The following is a 21,424-nucleotide window of genomic DNA, read 5'->3' on the forward strand; positions in this document are numbered from 1 at the left end:
ATATGTCAAGTCTATTTGTATAGCGCTTTTAACAATAGACATTGTTGCAAAGTAGCTTTACAGAATTTGAATGACTTAAAACATGAGGTAATTTTGTCCCTAATCTATCCCCAATGAGCACGCCTGTGGCGACGGTGGCAAGGAAAAACTCCCTCAGATGACATGAGGAAGAAACCTTGAGAGGAACCAGACTCAAAAGGGAACCCATCCTCATTTGGGCAACCACAGACAACATGACTAACATTAACAGTTTTAACATGAAGTCAGTTTCGTTGATGTTCTAAACTCTTCACTGATGGAAACTTGAGTGCAAAACTGTTCATGACGACTGCAGTCCTAAAGTTATCAAGTCAACTGTAGTCCTCAGCCATAAAAGCATTATTGTAAGTATCCAGAGCGTCTTCCAAGTGTGACTTTCAACTGTCAATATGGAGCCGTCCTCTACAGGAGCGATGTGATGAGACTCCAGCCAGACGCAGGGCATCAGGATGGATCAGGCAGGTCTAAGGAGCAGAAGAGGTCAGGATCTCAGTCTCAGGATTGACATGTAACTCAGAGGGACAGATGGGGAGGGGGGAAGAGAGAGAAAACACAGGTTGTTAGGTATGCCCAATGTCACCTGAATAAGTAGGAACAGTATACATTTTGCACTGAGTCCAAGAAGCAAATGTGTGTATATATATATATATATATATATATATATATATATATATATATATATATATATATATGTGAGGGAGAGACAGACAGAGAGAATCCACAATGAGCATATGGTATATGCAAATATGGATACAGAGTAAACAGTCCCAGTAAGACAGAGAATACTTCATGCTTCCTTAGGAAGTTGCATATTTTTGCTATTTTTTTGCAGTTGTCGGACCACTTCCACTGCATAATTACAAGAGCAGGCAGTTCATTTGGACTGTCTGACGAGATATATATATAGTGGTGCCTGAAATTTTGTGAATCCTTTAGAATTTTCTATACATTTCTGCATAAATATGACCTAAAACAACATCAGATTTTCACACGTCCTAAAAGTACATAAAGAGAACCCAGTTAAACAAATGAGACAAAAATATTATACTTGGTCATTTATTTATTGAGGAAAATGATCCAATATTACATATCTGTGAGTGGCAAAAGTATGTGAACCTTTGCTTTCAGTATCTGGTGTGACCCCCTTGTGCAGTAATAACTGTAACTAAATGTTTTCGGTAATTGTTGATCAGTGCTGCACACCGGTTTGGAGGAATTTTAGCCCATTCCTCCGTACAGAACAGCTTCAACTCTGGGATGTTGGTGGGTTTCCTCACATGAATGGCTCGCTTCAGGTCCTTCCACAACATTTCGATTGGATTAAGGTCAGGACTTTGACTTGGCCATTCCAAAACATTAACTTTATTCTTCTTTAACCATTCTTTGGTAGAACGACTTGTGTGCTTAGGGTCATTGTCTTGCTGCATGACCCACCTTCTCTTGAGATTCAGTTCATGGACAGATGTCCTGACATGTTCCTTTAGAATTCGCTGGTATAATTCAGAATTCATTGTTCCATCAATGATGGCAAGCCGTCCTGGCCCAGATGCAGCAACACAGGCCCAAACCATGATACTACCACCACCATGCTTCACAGATGGGATAAGGTTCTTATGCTGGAATGCAGTGTTTTCCTTTCTCCAAACATAACACTTCTCATTTAAACCAAAAAGTTCTATTTTGGTCTCATCCGTCCACAAAACATTTTTCCAATAGCCTTCTGGCTTGTCCACGTGATCTTTAGCAAACTGCAGACGAGCAGCAATGTTCTTTTTGGAGAGCAGTGGCTTTCTCCTTGCAACCCTGCCATGCACACCATTGTTGTTCAGTGTTGTCCTGATGGTGGACTCATGAACATTAACATTAGCCAATGTTATAGAGGCCTTCAGTTGCTTAGAAGTTACCCTGGGGTCCTTTGTGACCTCGCCGACTATTACACGCCTTGCTCTTGGAGTGATCTTTGTTGGTCAACCACTCCTGGGGAGGGTAACAATGGTCTTGAATTTCCTCCATTTGTACACAATCTGTCTGGCTGTGGATTGGTGGAGTCCAAACTCTTTAGAGATGGTTTTGTAACCTTTTCCAGCCTCATGAGCATCAACAACGCTTTTTCTGAGGTCCTCAGAAATCTCCTTTGTTCGTGCCATGATACACTTCCACAAACATGTATTGTGAGGATCAGACTTTGATAGATCCCCGTTCTTTAAATAAAACAGGGTGCCCACTCACACCTGATTGTCATCCCATTGATTGAAAACACCTGACTCTAATTTCACCTTCAAATTAACTGCTAATCCTAGAGGTTCACATACTTTTGCCACTCACAGATATGTAATATTGGATCATTTCCTTCAATAAATAAATGACCATGGATAATATTTTTGTCTCATTTGTTTATGTACACTACTGTTCAAAAGTTTGGGGTCACCCAGACAATTTTGTGTTTTCCATGAAAAGTCACACTTTTATTTACCACCATAAGTTGTAAAATGAATAGAAAATATAGTCAAGACATTTTTCTGGCCATTTTGAGCATTTAATCGACCCCACAAATGTGATGAGGGCAGCACGGTGGTGTAGTGGTTAGCGCTGTTGCCTCACAGCAAGAAGGCCGGGTTTGAGCCCCGTGGCCGGCGAGGGCCTTTCTGTGCGGAGTTTGCATGTTCTCCCCGTGTCCGCGTGGGTTTCCTCCGGGTGCTCCGGTTTCCCCCACAGTCCAAAGACATGCAGGTTAGGTTAACTGGTGACTCTAAATTGACCGTAGGTGTGAATGTGAATGGTTGTCCGTGTCTATGTGTCAGCCCTGTGATGACCTGGCGACTTGTCCAGGGTGTACCCCGCTTTTCGCCCGTAGTCAGCTGGGATAGGCTCCAGCTTGCCTGTGACCCTGTAGAACAGGATAAAGCGGCTAGAGATAATGAGATGAGATGAGACAAATGTGATGCTCCAGAAACTCAATCTGCTCAAAGGAAGGTCAGTTTTATAGCTTCTCTACAGAGCTAAACTGTTTTCAGCTGTGCTAACATGATTGTACAAGGGTTTTCTAATCATCCATTAAGCTGGGCATACACTGTGCGATTTTTGGCCCGATTTTGACACGATTTTCACTCGTGCGACTATTTTGGAGATTGGGCCGAGTCTCGGATCTTGTAGTCTACATGGGGTAACGACAAGCAATTAACACCTCACGACCTCCTCCCGATCGATCGGATGAAAATCAAACCTGTTTGAAATCCTGAGCATTGCATCCGAGCATCGGATCGTATAGTGTGAGAACAGGAATCGTAAGCTGCGTGCTGTTTACCCCTGCGATTCACTCGTACAGTGTGAGCAGCAGCTGAATACCGCAATTGAAAAAAATCGCACAGTGTATCCCCAGCTTTAGCCTTCTGAGGCAATGAGCAAACACATTGTACCATTAGAACACTGGAGTGATAGTTGCTGGAAATGGGCCTCTATGGACCCTTTTCACGTGACGTCACGACAAACGTGGCCGCCATTTTGGACATGTACTACCAGTAGTTTACCACAGCCAACATTGAGGAACGGCAGCAAAGAAAGTTTTTACTTTCAGCAAGACTTCCATCATGCCACTATATTGTTGTGCACCTGGATGTAGTAACCATCAACAAACAAGGCAAGGTTTATCATTTTATCGGATCCCGACGGAGAAGATGGATAGCGGCCATTAACAGGAAAGACTGGCAGCCCTCGGCATACCAACGCTTGTGTAGTGACCACTTTGTTGGAGGTAAGACGAATAAAATTAGCCAGAAAAGGCATTACATTGCTGTTAACATTCTGTGGCGGCGAGTGTAACCAAATAGGCTAAAATAACCCATTGTAACCTCTTTGTTCTTCTGTAGTAGCTATTGTTGACTAGCTAATGTCAACAACATATGTTACTGTAGCAATGTTTACGTTCAGTCATTTGGATGACTGTTAAAACCTTTCAGTCTCAAGTTTTTCCTTTACTGTATTTACTAGTTTACTGTAATTATGATCCGGCAGCTATTTACACCGGATCCAGTGCAAATAGCTGCCGGAGCCAACGTCTGAGGTTCTGGAGCGCGCTCCGGCTTGCTCCCCCTCAAATTAAGCAGCGCGCTCCGGCTTGCTCCCGGAGTGCTCCGGCCGAGGTTCCGGAGCGCGCTCCGGCTTGCTCCCGGAGTGCTCCGGCCGAGGTTCCGGAGCGCGCTCCGGCTTGCTCCCGGAGTGCTCCGGCCGAGGTTCCGGAGCGCGCTCCGGCTTGCTCCCCTCAAATTAAGCAGCGCGCTCTGGCTTGCTCCCGGAGTGCTCCGGCCGAGGTTCCGGAGCGCGCTCCGGCTTGCTCCCCCTCAAATTAAATTGCTCCCCCTTAATTTGAGGGGGAGCAAGCCGGAGCGTACGTGAGGTGGGGTTTACATTAGACCGTATCAGCGGATCATCAGATTAACGTTTTTAAAACGATTAGTGTGCACACAGCAACGCCAATACACGATTCACGTGCACACAGCAACGCCAATACACGGATACGCTCGGCTCCGCAGGCATCCTGCGCTCCAAATCACTCCGCCCTGAACAGCGAGTGCCCTCTGGAGGGTGCGCACTCCGGCCCTGCGCAGCTCACAGAGCGCGCGAGTGAAGCGCACGAGCAGCGATTCGGGACTGAGCCGCTGTGTGTGTGATCCCAGTGCATATCGGGCATGCGTGTCACTTACCACTTGCAAGTGGAAGGATGGCAAGCCTAAAGACAATCATAACTACACAATGGGCAGTATTTGCATCAGTATTTGCAGTATTTTCATACTTTTATACTCTTTAATGAAAGGTGATACAAGGCGGAAGTCCGTGCCGTTTTTCAGCAGTCGCGTCACATGACCAACGCCAGCGAATCAGGAAGGTGGATGTCACAGTGACGTTGTCCAATGACGACGCCAGCTAGAGCTCAGCACAGCGTATCCGCGTATCCTCAATGTTTACACAGCACCGGACCAGACACGATCTGGATTGAATACGTGGACCCTGGCGGATTCCCGTTTCCCGGTGTTTCCAGGCGTTTTAATGTAAACGGACAGTGCATCCGCGAAGAAAACGAGACAGATATGGTCTAATGTAAACTTGGCCTCAGTGAACAATCCTGGTGGAAGCAGGTAAACGTCGTTCTCTAAGCCTGCTAACCTCAATTTTTGCAAATACCTCAAACTCTGCTCGCCCTGTAAATGCCCTACGTCGCTGGATAGTGAAGGTGTTTTCTGCATCTCGCTCCTTTTTCTTTTACGTTTTTCGTTTGTCGCCTCCCTCGCATTCAAACCGATTCGAGCCGAAGTCCGCTACATGTCCAAAATGGTGGTCGCGTTTACGAAGGTCACGTGACTGAAAAGGGTCTATACACCTATGCAGATATTGCACCAAAAACCAGACATTTGCAGCTAGAATAGTCATTTACCACATTAGCAATGTATAGAGTGTATTTCTGATTAGTTTAAAGTGATCTTCATTGAAAAGAACAGTGCTTTTCTCATCATCTCTAGCCGCTTTATCCTTCTACAGGGTCGCAGGCAAGCTGGAGCCTATCCCAGCTGACTACAGGCGAAAGGCGGGGTACACCCTGGACAAGTCGCCAGGTCATCACAGGGCTGACACATAGACAACCATTCACACCTACGGTCAATTTAGAGTCACCAGTTAACCTAACCTGCATGTCTTTGGACTGTGGGGGAAACCGGAGCACCCAGAGGAAACCCATGCGGACAACATGCAAACTCCACACAGAAAGGCCCTCGCCGGCCCCGGGGCTCGAACCCAGGACCTTCTTGCTGTGAGGCGACAGCGCTAACCACTACACCACCATACCGCCCACAGTGCTTTCATCTCATTCTCTCGCCGCTTTATCCTTCTACAGGGTTGCAGGCAAGCTGGAGCCTATCCCAGCTGACTACGGGCGAAAGGCGGGGTACACCCTGGACAAGTCGCCAGGTCATCACAGGGCTGACACATAGACACAGACAACCATTCACACCTACGGTCAATTTAGAGTCACCAGTTAACCTAACCTGCATGTCTTTGGACTGTGGGGGAAACCAGAGCACCCGGAGGAAACCCACGCGGACATGGGGAGAACATGCAAACTCCACACAGAAAGGCCCTCGCCGGCCCCGGGGCTCGAACCCAGGACCTTCTTGCTGTGAGGCGACAGCGCTAACCACTACACCACCGTACCGCCCACAGTGCTTTCATCTCATTCTCTCGCCGCTTTATCCTTCTACAGGGTCGCAGGCAAGCTGGAGCCTATCCCAGCTGACTACGGGCGAAAGGCGGGGTACACCCTGGACAAGTCGCCAGGTCATCACAGGGCTGACACATAGACACAGACAACCATTCACACTCACATTCACACCTACGGTCAATTTAGAGTCACCAGTTAACCTAACCTGCATGTCTTTGGACTGTGGGGGAAACCGGAGCACCCGGAGGAAACCCACGCGGACACGGGGAGAACATGCAAACTCCACACAGAAAGGCCCTCGCCGGCCCCGGGGCTCGAACCCAGGACCTTCTTGCTGTGAGGCGACAGCGCTAACCACTACATCACCGTGCCGCCCCCACAGTGCTTTTCTTTCAAAAATAAATAAGGACATTTCAAAGTGACCCCAAACTTTTGGACGGTAGCGTACTTTTAAGACTTGCATGAAAGTCTGATGAGTTTTCGTATTTATGCAGAAATATAGAAAATTCTAAAGGGTTCACAAACTTTCAAGCACCACTGTGTGGCTATTAAAATGAAAACCCAGTGGCCGGATCTGATCCTGAGGCGCGTTTGAGCTGCTGGTTAAGAGGCACTGATGGCCTGTCCAGGAGGATTAAGCGCGTGCTGTGGAGTCGCCATAGCCGCGTGCCTGCTGGAAATGAGAGATCCTTCTGCAGTTTCCTCCTCGCGCGCGCCTGCACGCCTCAACTTCTTTTGGGAACTGAGGGACTATTTGGAAGAAATTTTCACAAATAAATCCTTTCATTCGCTGCGACAAAACAAGCACGTTGCCGAAATGCCTGCTTACGGGTTAAATGACAAACAATACGAGTTAATCAAAAACAGTTTGGTTCATTATGTCTTATTCATACTTTGAGGCGGAAGGATTTGAGGGGCGCAATGCGGCCGAAGCTTCCGCCCAGTTTTCCGATGCGCGTCGGCCGAGTTGAAAATGGAGTTCCTGCAGAGAAAGCAGATCCTCTGAACTTCCACACCACTCTTCGTTGGTCCACGTATTGTTTCGCGTGTATTTTGGAATAGTTTATGTATTAACCTTTGCATCGGGTCGTTTTTCAGGTCTGTCTATGCTGGTGCACAGTGAGGCGCTTTCTGTTTTCCCAGAAAGTTGCTGAGAGGGAGTAGCTCGGCTGCTAGCTGCCCGGTCACAAAATCCAACCAAAATCGAGCAGGGTTTTGTGCACTTATTCGGTTGAGACACTTGTGGAATTTGTGACTGATTTACAGAAGACAAAGTTGAGGATGATCATACGGTTGCAGATGGATTTTATTCCCTGGGAAGCTCCGAGTCAGCGGCCGAGGCTCCTGTCCTCCTCCTCCTCCTTCTTCTTCTGAATTGGTTTGTCGGAGCTGCCGAGCTCAGCAATGCGCCGCTTCAGTCGCGTCGAACTGCCGCTGTTTTGTGAATAACTGCGTTTCGATGCGAACCAAAATGGTGATTTTTGCGACTTGTTTCCCCGCCTTGACTGCCGCGTCGATGCTGTTTGCAGAATTTGGATCCCCGTGAGGAAAAAAATGAGCGAAGAACCGGCAAATCCAAATAACGAGTGAGTTATCCTTCAATATTCACTAAAAACCCACAGCTCACACAATGTCTTGGATTTTTCTTGTTTTTATGAAGACCGACCTGAGGCGTGTTGAATTCAGTACGTATATCTGAGGTTTAAAGGGCTTCATAATCCTTGATCAGATTATATTTTTACCTGGCTGCAGTGAAACTCACTTTTTGTTTTTGTTTGTTTGTAAGGCCTGTTTCATTTCTTCACAGTATTAGCTTATACCTCATTGTTTTTGTTTGTTTACATTACTGTCTTTGAGCTCAGTTTAAAACAGTACAGAAGAATATATATCATATATCATACACATTGTCTTAAATAGAATGTCTGTCTGTCTAACTCTTATCCGTGCCAGTTTATGGTTTGTGATATATATATATATATATATATATATATATATATATATATATATATATATATATTAGGATTACAAGGCAACTCGGGGTAATGTAAACATGATCCGACCGATTAAAGAAGACGTCTTTCACAGAGCCTGACTGTTTTGTCAGTATTGTAACGCATATATATATTTTTTTAATTTTATACAATACTCTAGAAACACTAGACAGTCTAGTAGGTCTAAAATATACATCCTTGTATAGTTACCAAGACTTAAAAAGAAGTGGTTTGTAGAATGTGAGGTATTTTAATTCAGTGTGCGGGATGATTACCGCAGTGTCGCGCGCAGACAGGACAGACTGTGGACGCCATATTTTTCTCAATCACACTCATTTGCATATCGCAGTCCTCATTCATAAAAAACGCCAAAATGACAGTTTTGGATCCTCAAACCGGTCTTTATTCAAACCGTAGACGGTTGTGTTCGGGATCTGGTGTAAATTGAGACGGTATTTGATGAGTATTTGTGGTGTTTTTCTGCGTATAAGCCGTGTTTTTTGTGTGTTTTTTTTAATGGGCTGATCGGTTGTTGACAGTCAGTGAGGAAAAGCTGGTCGGGAGGCGCTGCGGTCACGTGACCGCCTCCATTCATAAACTACCTGGCTGCTCATTCACACTCCGCTCTACTGTAAAGACCGGAGGCTCACACAAAGATCACAGCTAGCATGCTGCTGAGCTGATTATTTCCCTTGGCACATCTCGTCCATTTCTAATGACCTTTGCTGTTCAGTTCAAGTTCTGATGGTCGGCACGACACCCATGCACATGGCAGATTTGTCCTCCTCTGTGCCTCATGTCAGTGGAGCGCCCATGTTCTCTCGCCATTTTTCTTCATGTATCAGATCCATGTTTCACACCGTGTCCTTGAGAAACTGCTCATGTCCTGCCATATATATATATATATATATATATATATATATATATATATATATATATATAAATTAAAATGACTTTTTTTTTTCCTTTTTCCCCTTTACAACTGAACGCACAAGTCATCTTGTGATAGTGATTAAATATATCAGTCACTCTTTGTTTTGCAGTTTTCTGGAGTATTTTTATTTTCATCCCTGGTTGAGGCTTTTTTTTTTTTTGCGCAATGCTGAGGATCAGCAGATGCTGCTCGTGTGGTCAGGAAAAAGACGACACGATGTGATAATTTTAGCAAAAATGTCCTCTTTCTTCTAAACAAGACGATTCTTTTCCAATTTCAGTGCTGGTCACCAAATGGAAGCGGATACATCTGTGCGCTTTGCATGTGTAAGGACATGTCTCATCTGTGACGCAGTGTTAATTTCCACTCCGTACATATGCAATCTAGCTTCCCAAACCTTAACATCCTGCAATTTTGTCTTTATTACAGTTTGTGCATCGTCTTTTGGGGTGTGTTACTGAAGTCAACTGTGTAATAAGCTGTTTAGTAAGAGTAGTAATAATCTGCACTGATCGTGCTTTTTTTTTTTTTTTTAATCATATTTTATTTTGAGATTCGGATGTTGGCGAATAGATTAGAGGCGCATGTAGGGTGTTTTAGGTTTGCCCTGTGTTTGTGTATGAGATGCATGGAGACCAAAGACGTTTCATGAGCTCTGCTGACACAGGAGGCTAATCTAAACTGTAGGCCAAAGGCTACAAAATAACAGGAAATGGATTGGTAACATGATAAAGTGTAATTTTTATTACTCCTGTCACTGTTTTGACAGGAGTAATAAAAATTACTCCTGCCAGGACAGGCCACATATCAATCATGATCATCAAGAAATGAAAGTGTCGTCCGGTGGACTCTTATTGGTTTTCCAAATCACATTTTTAAAAAATTTATTATTTTCAGGTTTATTGAATAAATCATACACTTCACATTCTCATGACTTAAAATCATAATAACTTAATCCAATGTGGTGTTTGTTTGTGTGCCATACATAGTGGTTAGCACTGTCTCCTCACAGCAAGAAGGTTCTGGGTTTGAGCCCAGTGGCCGACGGGAGCCTTTCTGTGAGGAGTTTGCATGTTCTCCCCGTGTCTGTGTGGGTTTCCTCTGGGTGCTCTGGTTTTTCCCTCACAGTTAGGTTGACATGGGGCAGCTTTGGGCTGAAGTGCCCTTGAGTAAGGTAACCTAACCCCTAACTGCTCCCTGGGGGCTGTAGTATGGCTGCCCACTGCTGTGTGTGTGTGTGTGTGTTCACTGCTTCAGATGGGTTAAATGCAGCTGAAGAATTTCACTGTGCTTGAGTGTGCATGTGACAAATAAAGGCTTCTTCTTCTAAAGTGCTTATACAATAATTCATCATGATACCCGCATGGAGGACCAGGATAAACATGCTGTTTATTCACTTCGCCGCTGTTTCCCGTCACGTTTAAGTGAACAGTGTTGTAAATACATTTGACCCAAATTTGACTGTGCCCATTTTTCCTGTTCCATTGACATTGTTGTACATGCTGGCATTTGTTTTCTTGATAAATCCCATAAGTGCTGGTGTACTACTTGTGTGGTGTGGATTGAATGGAAAATCGGTTGCGCTACACAGGCGTGTCATGTACTCGATGAATCTGTTGTGAGTTCTCGGTCAGACTTACCTTTTTCGCCGAACATGTCCTGGCAGCTTCATTTTATGAGTTGAATAGTCCTTACTGAGTGACTGAGTATCTAATTCATATAGGGTGTAGCTCAGCCCAAAATAAAGGTAACATCAACGACTTTCTTTGATGGGATTGTTAGAGACCTTCTAAGTTAATTGGGGGGAAAAAAATGGAGCTGTCGCATTTGCGTTTATAGCTCTGAATGGACCGGTGCTGCAGAAGTTAGCACTTGGAATACTAGTAGTAGAGACAGTGGTGAAGTTACAACTCTGGTGGTAATAAATGGAGTTGCAACATAAAATATAGCCGCTTATAGCCCCATGAGTAAACCAAATACTTATTAAATATTTCTGTCTAGAGCAGCAGTTGAACTTTGTTTGTTTGGTGATATTTGTGACATTTGCATGCGTCTATCTAGTCTAAAGAAGAGGATGTGGTGTTATAATACTAATGGTGAGTCTAAACTCCATTTTAGCCATCGCAAGAAAAATGGTCCATGGCATGTTTAGACTGAACTAGCTCAGCAGATGGTTTCTTTGATATTTCTATTTTTAGTTATATTTATATCTATCTATCTATGCAGTTGTATAGAAACCTTCCACTTCTATGACACACAAACGCATGAAACTTCCTGTTTACAACTTTTACATGTGATTAGCATCCTTGACTGATCAAGTTTAGATACTTGCGACTAAGCCTGAGCGTTCTCTCAAGATGTACTGCTATTTTTGCTCTTTCATACAAATTTGCATGCAAATTCTGTGAAAATGGGCTCTATCAGGCCTCGTCTGAAGATCAGTCAAATTAAACACACGAGAATGGTTAGGTTTTGTTCATGGGCACAGGTATCATTATTCCCTCTGCATTCTTTTTGGAAGGTGCTTTTTATGGTGCATTACTTTTTCCAAATTTGAAGGTCGCATACATATTCATTTTGGCGAAAACCCCCCCACTATTATTCTGTTGATTGCACAAGATCTACAAGAAGGTTTTAAAAACACTGAACCCAAACCTGTTTCCTGATCCAGTCTGCATAATTATTTGGTTGTGTGCGCGTGGGGGTGTGTTGGTACGATTCAAAAGATTGGACACGCCTTCTAATTCAATGTTTTTTCCTTATTTTTATTAATTAAGACACTTCCTGTCTGAAAGTAAGAATGGATGTTTTTCTTTACTTAGTTGAGCAGTTCTTGATATCATATGGATTACTGCAGTTGTGGAATAGGGCTATTTACTGTATTTTTTTATTATTATTATTTACTGGTTGATCTCAAATGCATTTAAGAAGGCAATAAAACTCATTAACTTTTGACGAGGCACACCCGTTAATTGAAAAGCATTCCAGGTGACTACCTCATGAAGCTGGTTAAGATAATGCCAATAGTGTGTAAAGCATCAAGGTAAACACTGGCTGCCTTTTTAAATTTACAGCACCATACAACAATATTATAAACCAAGGTGTGTTAGTTGTGGTGTGTGTGACCAGTTCAACATGCATCTAGTTTCTTGTCCCAACATTTTTGTATGCTTTTTTATATACCACAATTTTGTTGGATCAAAATTACAAAGGTTTTTCTTCGAGATCCTTTCATTGGACACCTTTTGAAAGTTTTGAAAACTGCAAATACGTTTATGACCGAAATAAATGGAGTCTGTAAGCTGGATAATGACCAACATGTAATTTATGTTGTCTGGCTGTGGTCAGGCTTAAAACAGCCTTTCATTCATATTACTGATGAGTGATGGAACCTTTTTTTTTTTTTTTTAAAACATGTTCATAGCATTAATACAGGCTTTGGTTATTTGGTTTTGGTTGGGCTGAAAAATGAATTTGGTGTAAAAACAATATTGATGTACAGTAGTGTGACAACCTGCTAAGCAAAAACAAGGATCCACTCCTACCTTGTCCCCGCAGATCAGATAGCCACGTGATTGTGCCTGAGCTCTGTTTAACAGATGTTCCACGAAATCGAGTCGTACATGAGCTGATAGCCGATGAGGCGCGTAGCACCAAGTTGGCTGTAAGCCATGTACGATGAGGTTGAGTGGAATAACTGTTATTCGATCCACATTCACTGGAATTTGAGAAACAGAGCATTTTTATTTTTTGTAAATTTAAAAAAAAAAACTTTTATACAAAACGTCTGACAAAATCATTTCCGCTGAGGTGGACTTCTTAAAAACCTATCACTGGCTGTATGAATTGACTTTAGTGGGGTGTTGTTGTTGTTGTTGTTGTTTTTCCCCCCCTTCTCCTGTAGAAAGTGCTATCTTACTGTCGTGCCGAGGTATAGAATAGTTTTAGACATTTGTTTAATTCTTCCTTGGACTTTTCAGTTATGTAATTTTCAAATTTCTTTGAGCTTTTGAACCAGTCTTAAAATTCAACACATTTTACTGCTTAAATACGAAGAATGTAAACAAACAAATACTTTCATTCCATATTTTGTTGCTTGCTTTTTGGTATTTTTTTGCGGTTTTGTTTTCGAGCAGAGTTTTTATTTCATCCTTGGTTGGTTCAGTGTAACACGCCGACATTTTGTTTTTCTCTACTCACGGTATATGAGCTGATATCCTAGTAGTAGAGTAGCCAATCAGAGCACGCGATTGCTTGTATCTAGTGAATGTGGATAGAATAAAGATATTTATATTCCCTCATTTTTTAACTTGATGAAGCGTAATGTAGTGTTCAGGGTCAAAAAGAAATTTGATTAGTATTAAGTTCTTATATTTTTGAAGGTGCCTTTTTCCTCAGAGTCATATGTATACAGTATGACTTATGTGTGACGAGTTGGCCAAAGTACGTAAGGCTAATTATTTATGCCGTGCTATTAACTATTTAAAACCTCACCGCGTCAGTTTTGTGTTGGGATGAAAATTCTGAAACGGTGCCAGAAATCTACAAAAGAACCAACCGTGAAAGTGTACAATGTGACCGGTTTTTCGTTCAGTCGTTCAGCTTCTGTCACTTTGTTCTTAATTCTGTCGTTTCAGCTAGGTTTTGTTTAGCTCCGTGACATTCTCATCCTGATCTAGACGAGACAGCGAGGCATGTGTCTGCACACGAGTCTTTCCTGAGGGCACATTTCACAGCTCAATTTTCATGATGCCATGGTTTAAATTGGTAACTGGTGTCCTTCCTATGATGGAGGTTTTGACAGTTGTGTGGCCTGATTAAAATGAAAGAGAACAGTTTTTTTTACTTGGGTCTCCTGCCATTTGATGGCTTGAGTAGTTGTGTTCTAGTAAAACGTAAACTGACCATTGGAATTGGTGGAAGAAGTGCTGTTTATAAGAAATCCCATGAGAGAAGGCTTGATTTTTGGACTGATGTACTTGCATGATGTCTGTGTAGGAAGTGAATGATTTGCAGCATTTTCCTTGAAGCTTGATAATGCTGCGTGACTGCTGGATCCTCATATATTAAAGCAACATCAACTTTCAAGGTTCGTAAGGAATAAAAGCTGGTGCGTTTGTTCGTTTTATTCCTGAAAAATGTATTGTTGGATTTTGTTGCCTCCATGGTCAAACTCGAATACTGAGTAAGACCTGAACCAGTTCCCTCATGTTGCTCTCATTTCCTTTTTGTATTTAAGGAACAGAGCAAGCAAAGAGCATGAATGTCACATGCCTATAATATCATTTTGTAAAATGACGTGGCTTGGTTCTGATTTGATTTAGTCATACGCAGTTCCACCACCCTTTTTTTTTTTTTTTATGAAAGGGATAAACAACTGATTGCACTTTTGTATTTACTTACAGACAAGAAATCCTGTTTTGCTGTCTCTCATAGTGGCTTCCAGCTTTCTGAACTGTGTGTAGATTCCTTGAGGTGTGTATGTGTGTTGTGCCTGATTAGGCTGCAGCTGTGCTAAGCCTGTGTTCTTGTCTAGGAGGCCACAGGCATAACGGGCTCCAGATGTAAATCTAAAGCCTTGTGCTGTTCATCAGCTCCCCAAACTCTTTGAAAATAAGGAGGGTGAATCTGTGTGCCTGCGCGAGGATGTTTGTGTGCATGTACATACTTGGCGTATTCTATCAAACAACTGTAACAGGAGTTGTTACACATTTTACCCTTGCACTCCATAATAATGTGTGTATTTTATTATAGAACAAATAAAATCACGATGTTTTCAGTGGATGTTCAAAGAAGCTCAGTGGGAAATGCACAAATACAGCTGTCCTGTAATTAATCATCCGGCGTATCATTAGCATCATCGTTCATTTTAGACTCCTAAAAACTGTAGCTTTTATGTTGTGAGATCAGTGCCAGTGATGCTTGCTGCCAGTCTGGCCTGAAAAAGTGTATTACAGAGTGTTGCGTATTACAGTGTTAGTCTTGCGTTTGTTAGAAGATTGTGAATTGTGCATCACTGCCAAGTTGTTTCATGAGCATGAGCATTTAATTAGTCCAAGTCTTTCAGAAGCCGAACATATAATTAATCAACCGAGGGTATGCTCTTTACCCAAGGCACTCCTGGTATGCAGTCGGATGGACCAAATCTGCCTGCCGAGTGAATATTGTACCGATTAGGGATGTAACTGGATATGAATATATTATTTTGAACGAAGAGATAATGTGATCTGAACGGATACGAATAGGAGGGGGACAATTAAAAAAAAAAAAAAAATCCGGAAACTTCACAGTTCTCTGGTTGAGACTACAGATGTGCGTAAAGAGTGGGATCCTGTAGGAAGCTGCAAAAAACAAAAGCTCATGCAATTGGGAGCGATCAGATACGAAAGACCACTGCACTATGGGTTTACACTGTTTTTGTTCATTCATCCTTAAGGCCTCTGCATGCTCTTGCGACAAGGCTTTCGCAGATAGCTTTTCGCAGACAGTTGTAATTTATCGTTGAGCGGGGAGTAATAGGCGTGCGCGATGTTATTCACCGGCACAACGCAAGGGGGCGCGAAGTCGCTAGGAGTAGTTGGTGGGTGTGGTTAGTGGAGTGTTTATCCTCCGGTTACTTATAATGACTAGAACTTTTTTTTTATAATGACTAGAACTGGAGTCGTATAGATGTACGTACTTCCTCAATCAACCGCTCTTCGTGCTGCTCCATCTTCGCTCATGTTTTTAAAAATGCCGGTCGTGAAAACAAACCAAACCGGGAAAGTAGGGAAGCGGAAGAGCCCTCTTGTCTGTGAGGCTTCTGCGGTGGTCACAATTTTTGGGAGGTGCGCGCAGAGCGTCTGCGAAGGTGGGGGGGCTACGCAGACACTGTCTGCGACGCTATCTGCGAGGACTGGGTTGTCAGCATAAATTGGCCTTTAGTAACTGCCTGGTCAGGGTAGCAGTGGTTTAAATTAGGCTACTATATTTATTTTTCTTTATATTTTGAGAAATAGAACCAACTCGGTTTGTTAGAGAATATATCAAAAGCACGTTCAAACCAAAATAAAGCGTTTTTTTTTTTAAAAAAGGTTTTGCACATCTCTACTTGAGACTGATTATGAACTCAGTCGAAGGTAAATAAACTGTCAGAGTCCGAATTCACGGATCATGCTGATGGTACTGGCATTTCTAACCCCTGTGGTTTGTTCTAGTGTTTCCATGGGGCATAGTGTTGGTATTCGTTTAAAAAAAAAAGCTTCTGGTTTAGCCTATGTCCACTTTGAGTTTAAATCTAAACACAGATATTTGAGTACCAAGCAGATAGTAGAATTTATTGCACCTCTATTACATATAGTATATCAACTCTGGTTTGTGGGTTTGGAAGATTGAACTGGTTCATTCACAGTAGAGTTAATATAAGCATGTGATGATGATGATGATGATGATACAAGAGCTTAATAAGTATTGACATTAGTAACAGGAAAAATGCAATAGGAAAAGTTTGGAGTTTGCTGAGTCATGCTAATTAAATCCTGAGTAAGAGAGATTTTAAGGAGAGTTTCGTCGTGTGTGTGATGGTGGAAGAACCCGGTTCGTCATTGCTCGCAACGCGTTTTGTGCATTTACTCCGTCGATTAGAGCTGCATCCCCAGAGAGCACTTTAACATCAAAGCTCGGAGCCACGCTGCTGCAGTCCAAACTTGCGGTTCGGCTTTTTCTGTAAACGTAGTGCAAGGTTTTAATTTTCTGAATGTTTGCGGTTTAAATTAAGATCATCTCAATATGTGGCTTGATTGATGCTGAGAAGAGGTTTCTGCTTTCGATACACAAACCCTGGGACTTGATTTATTGAGATACCACAGCATTTGGGCACTAAAGCATTGTTGTTGGGATCGTGTTCCCAAAATATGGGCGAGTATCAGAGCGCGACAGAAAATCGATGGCGCCAAATCTGGCGGACCCCTTGGGTGTACTGTCCTTTTGGCCGTTGTTTTGCTGTTTCGTTATAGCTTCGTATGGAAAGCCTTGTTGTAATTCATGTGGCTATCTTAAACTTTTATTTCAGCTTTTTTTTAATGCATTTTAGCTGCATCTTAGGCCTAATTTAGCTAGTTATCCAACATTTTAGTAAGGTGTAGATTGCCAAGATGAATAATGTATTTTATCAGACATTTAATACTGATTTAATACAGATGTGGCTAATGGTCTTAAGAGTTTCTGTAGTGGTTTTTTTTTTTTTCCCCCCTCAATTTATTTCCAGTGCCATAAGAGAATAAAGCAAAGGATCTTTTACTTCAGGAGCATTATTGAAGAAGAAAATGATGTTCTTGGATGACTTATGATCTTGTTACTGATAATTAGGAAATATGTTGGCTTTTTCCATAAAAAGAGAGATTGACACGGACAACAAAATGTTCAGGATTATTTGAACTTTGGTGCCAGCTAGCAAACCAGCCCAGTTTTTCACCATTTTTGAGTGGAACCGTCATAATCCAACATGCATCATGAATGGAGGGTGGTGCACAATAGAAGTAGTACAAAGACAGTGGTGCGCATTGATTATGTGCAAGCATTTGTTTTGTTTGTGTAGATATTTGTTTTCATTCCATTTTTTTTCTCTGAAGGTGTTGCATACTCTGGATGTATCTTTTTCCATTGCTATGCTCTACTTCCTCTCTAAAATAATGACGCACCCACTGATGTCTTCACGATTCGCACTGGGAAAACCATTATATTTTGGTTCTAGCTGGGAACCAACTTTTCAGGTTCTGAATCATCAGTTTATTTTTGGAAGAATTGCTCCAAATGATTTAAAATGTAAGGTGTGAACCAGAACGCCACCCGTTCCCTGTTGGTGGAAAAGGGGTACAAGATTCTTTTATTATTTGTGTACATTAAACCATATTCGTACGGTAAATATTGGCCAAGCTTAAAACTGCAATGCTCAAAAACTGCTAGTAAGGTTTAAAAAAAAAAAAAGTTGTTTATTCTTGTCGTTTAATTAGCAAGTTATTTTTAGCTTACTAGAAGTAAAATAAGATGCAGCTATGACATTTTGTTTCAAACTAAAGGTAATTGCATCGATTCAGGTATGCTTAACATACAGCGCATGCAATTATTACAACTTTATTATTTTAGTTAAGTTATTGTGAATTACTAACTGCGTTAACATGATTGTAAGTCAGGGTCTACAGAAGCAATATGATCATGATGGATGCTTAAAAAAGTACACTGGATAGGAGCTCATGACTTGCACCTTGTTTTTGCTTCTGCGTCAGGGCATTTGTGAACACATGAGGGCGATATGCACGGGTGGTTGTATTCATATGTACACATAACGTGAATATGTCCACTCTGGAGAATGAATATCGAAGAAGTGAAGCAGTGGCAGGGCTCGACATTAATGGTAGTCCGACTGTACGGGACAATCAAATGTTTGGTCCAGTCAAGCAGATGCTAATTTGACTTGTTCAACAGGATAAGTTGAATATTTGTTGAAAATCACTGTCTTTTTATAGTAATGATTGAAGAGTTGGGCGGCACGGTGGTGTAGTGGTTAGCGCTGTCGCCTCACAGCAAGAAGGTCCGGGTTCGAGCCCTGTGGCCGGCGAGGGCCTTTTTGTGTGGAGTTTGCATGTTCTCCCCGTGTCCGCGTGGGTTTCCTCCGGGTGCTCCGGTTTCCCCCACAGTCCAAAGACATGCAGGTTAGGTTAACTGGTGGCTCTAAATTGACCGTAGGTGTGAATGTGAGTGTGAATGGTTGTCTGTGTCTATGTGTCAGCCCTGTGATGACCTGGCGACTTGTCCAGGGTGTACCCCGCCTTTCGCCCGTAGTCAGCTGGGATAGGCTTCAGCTTGCCTGCGACCCTGTAGAACAGGATAAAGCGGCTACAGATAATGAGATGAGAAGTTCCAACAAGACTAGTTCAATCCCCTCAGTGATCCGGCCGTGTTATTGTTTACAAAATTCCGGGGAAGCCAAGTACTGTGTGTGTTTAAAAAAAAAAAAAATCCACGTTGTAAAATATAATGATCGATATTGAAATCGACAAAATGGCGCTCAAATATTTCAATAAAATATCTATTTGTGGTGAATCTTCATTTCATTCAGACATTTACTGTGTTTTTTTTTTTTTTTCTTTTGCATGGTAGACATTAACAATCATAAATGTCGTAAAATAGTTAATGGGGAATTTTACGACGGTGTTGAACTCACTTACGGTTTTTCATTCACAACGCCATTCTGTCACCCTTATGTCCCACTCGTTTTCTTTCCATTTCGTTACTTTAAATTAACTTGTACTTCAAGTTTTGCTGGCTGAATCAAGATTTAACTTTATTTCCTCCAGAAGCTTTGAATTTGACTTAGTCTAACTCTTGAAACTGCAGATCAGGTTATAAGAAGAAGAAATGCATGTTCTTTACCAGCTGGGAGGTCCGTATCGTGAAATACCGTGACCGAGGTCCTTCAGTATTCAAGGTCACGGTATTTCACCATACGGACCGAACTTAAGCTGGTAAATAATATATCTATTTTTTTCTTTACCAAATTGTAAAAGAAAACAAGAGCGCCCGAAAGGGAAAGCTGAACAAAGGGAAAGCCGAGCTGCCATTTTGAATCCTCGTTCACAGCTGTAATGCAAATTGCTTCCTCCTCGGTATACAAGTGCACTTCCATGGCAGGGGAAAAAAAACTACATTTTGCTGCCTATGTAGTCCCCTATTTATACAAACTTGAGTCATTCAGGATTCAGCCATGTTTTTGCTCGGCGTTGGCAGCAGTTACAGTTTTTAGCTTTCTCCTGAAATGTTTTCTTTTATTTCTTCTTCCTCAGGGTAGTAAAACTCGCTTTCGCTGTGAAGACTGTCGTTATCGCTATCCATGATGTAAAATTAATGCTGTTCTCCTGAGAAATGCTGGCAAAAATGTATAAGATTTTTGATAAAAATCTTATAAATCTTATTTTAAAAAAAAAGATAAACGTTGACACAAATTGCTACTATGTTTGTTGTGAACGAGCGAGTCGCCAGAGGTCCGTAGATCAGATCCAGCCAATCAGAGCGCAGGATTTGATGGAAACCGGACCGCGAAAAAATAAGAACTTTTATTTATCACATGCACACTCAAGCACAGTGAAATTCTTCTCTGCATTTAACCCATCTGAAGCAGTGAACACACACATGCGCACACGCGTGAGCAGTGAGCGCACACACATACACATACCCAGAGCAATGGACAGCCATGCTACAGCGCCTGGGGAGCAGTTTGGGATTAGGTGCCTTGCTCAAGGGCACCTCGGCCCGAGGCCGCCCCCATGTTAACCCAAAGGCATGTTTTTGGAATGTGAGGGAAACCAGAGCACCCGGAAGAAACCCACGCAGATACGGGGAGAACAGGCAAACAACACATGCACCATAATGGGTGTTTAATGTTGAAGATTACTAGTTGTGTGAGAGTGTTAAAGACCAGTATGAATTTTGTATATTTAAAAAAAGTATTTAATACATCTGTACTGCATAATGCCTCTAAAATGCAGGTGTTTTTAACTAATGAACTCCGCAAACATTCCTGTTATCTACTACAACACTTTAGCTAGCTCATGATCCCTAAGTGAAAGTGTTTTTTAGTTTTATATTGTTATATAACTTCTAGTTGTGTGAACATACTTTTTGTGCCTGCAATGCAGCCTCTGACCCTTCTCTCATTCTCTTATCTCGCTGCACATAAGAACTTTTCAGATGCTTTGCTCTCATTATAGTGTTATATTAGAGGCAGGTTGGCAGTCAGATTAAAGAATTACATTGGCGATATTATTACAAAACCCTTCATAAAACCCACACAACGTTTACACAGTTCCCATCTAAACCAGCGTTCACCTGAAGCCTTGCTGATGCTCGACACACTTCGGATTTTGGAGGACTGCACATCAGCCTGTTGGTTTATCTCCAAGTGTAGTGAACAGTTCTCTGTTCGTCACACTTGCACACAAACCGTGACGCTGGCTGTGTCACGATGCAAATATGCAAATACGCATCAACATAGAAGAATAAACCATCATTTAGAGGCAGACCGGATGTGCTCCATGACTCGACTATGCGTCACAGTCCAGTCTGATTCCTCACTAGTTTATGAAACTTTTTGTGGTTGTAGGTCACATGACCCTATGTGACATCATGCTGAATATGCTGTAGCTTTAACTGTATGTCCAAGCCATTATTTTCTTTACTCGGAAAATATTTTTCGCATTCTGAAATTTGCCTAAAGCA

The 21,424-nt window shown here is 42.2% G+C and overlaps 1 protein-coding gene across 1 annotated transcript in view; it reads left to right on the plus strand.

The window, feature by feature from the left end:
- Window positions 1-6,948: 6,948 nt before the first annotated feature.
- Window positions 6,949-21,424, plus strand: part of spred1 (sprouty related EVH1 domain containing 1) — a 34,594-nt gene continuing 20,118 nt past the window's right edge. The window contains exon 1 of the mRNA XM_060934620.1: window positions 6,949-7,833. Coding sequence (XP_060790603.1) covers window positions 7,802-7,833 — 32 coding nt within the window. The 5' untranslated portion in view covers window positions 6,949-7,801. The remainder of the gene's footprint in view (window positions 7,834-21,424) is intronic.

Source organism: Neoarius graeffei, chromosome 11, assembly GCF_027579695.1.
Source record: "Neoarius graeffei isolate fNeoGra1 chromosome 11, fNeoGra1.pri, whole genome shotgun sequence".
Lineage (NCBI taxonomy): Eukaryota > Metazoa > Chordata > Actinopteri > Siluriformes > Ariidae > Neoarius > Neoarius graeffei.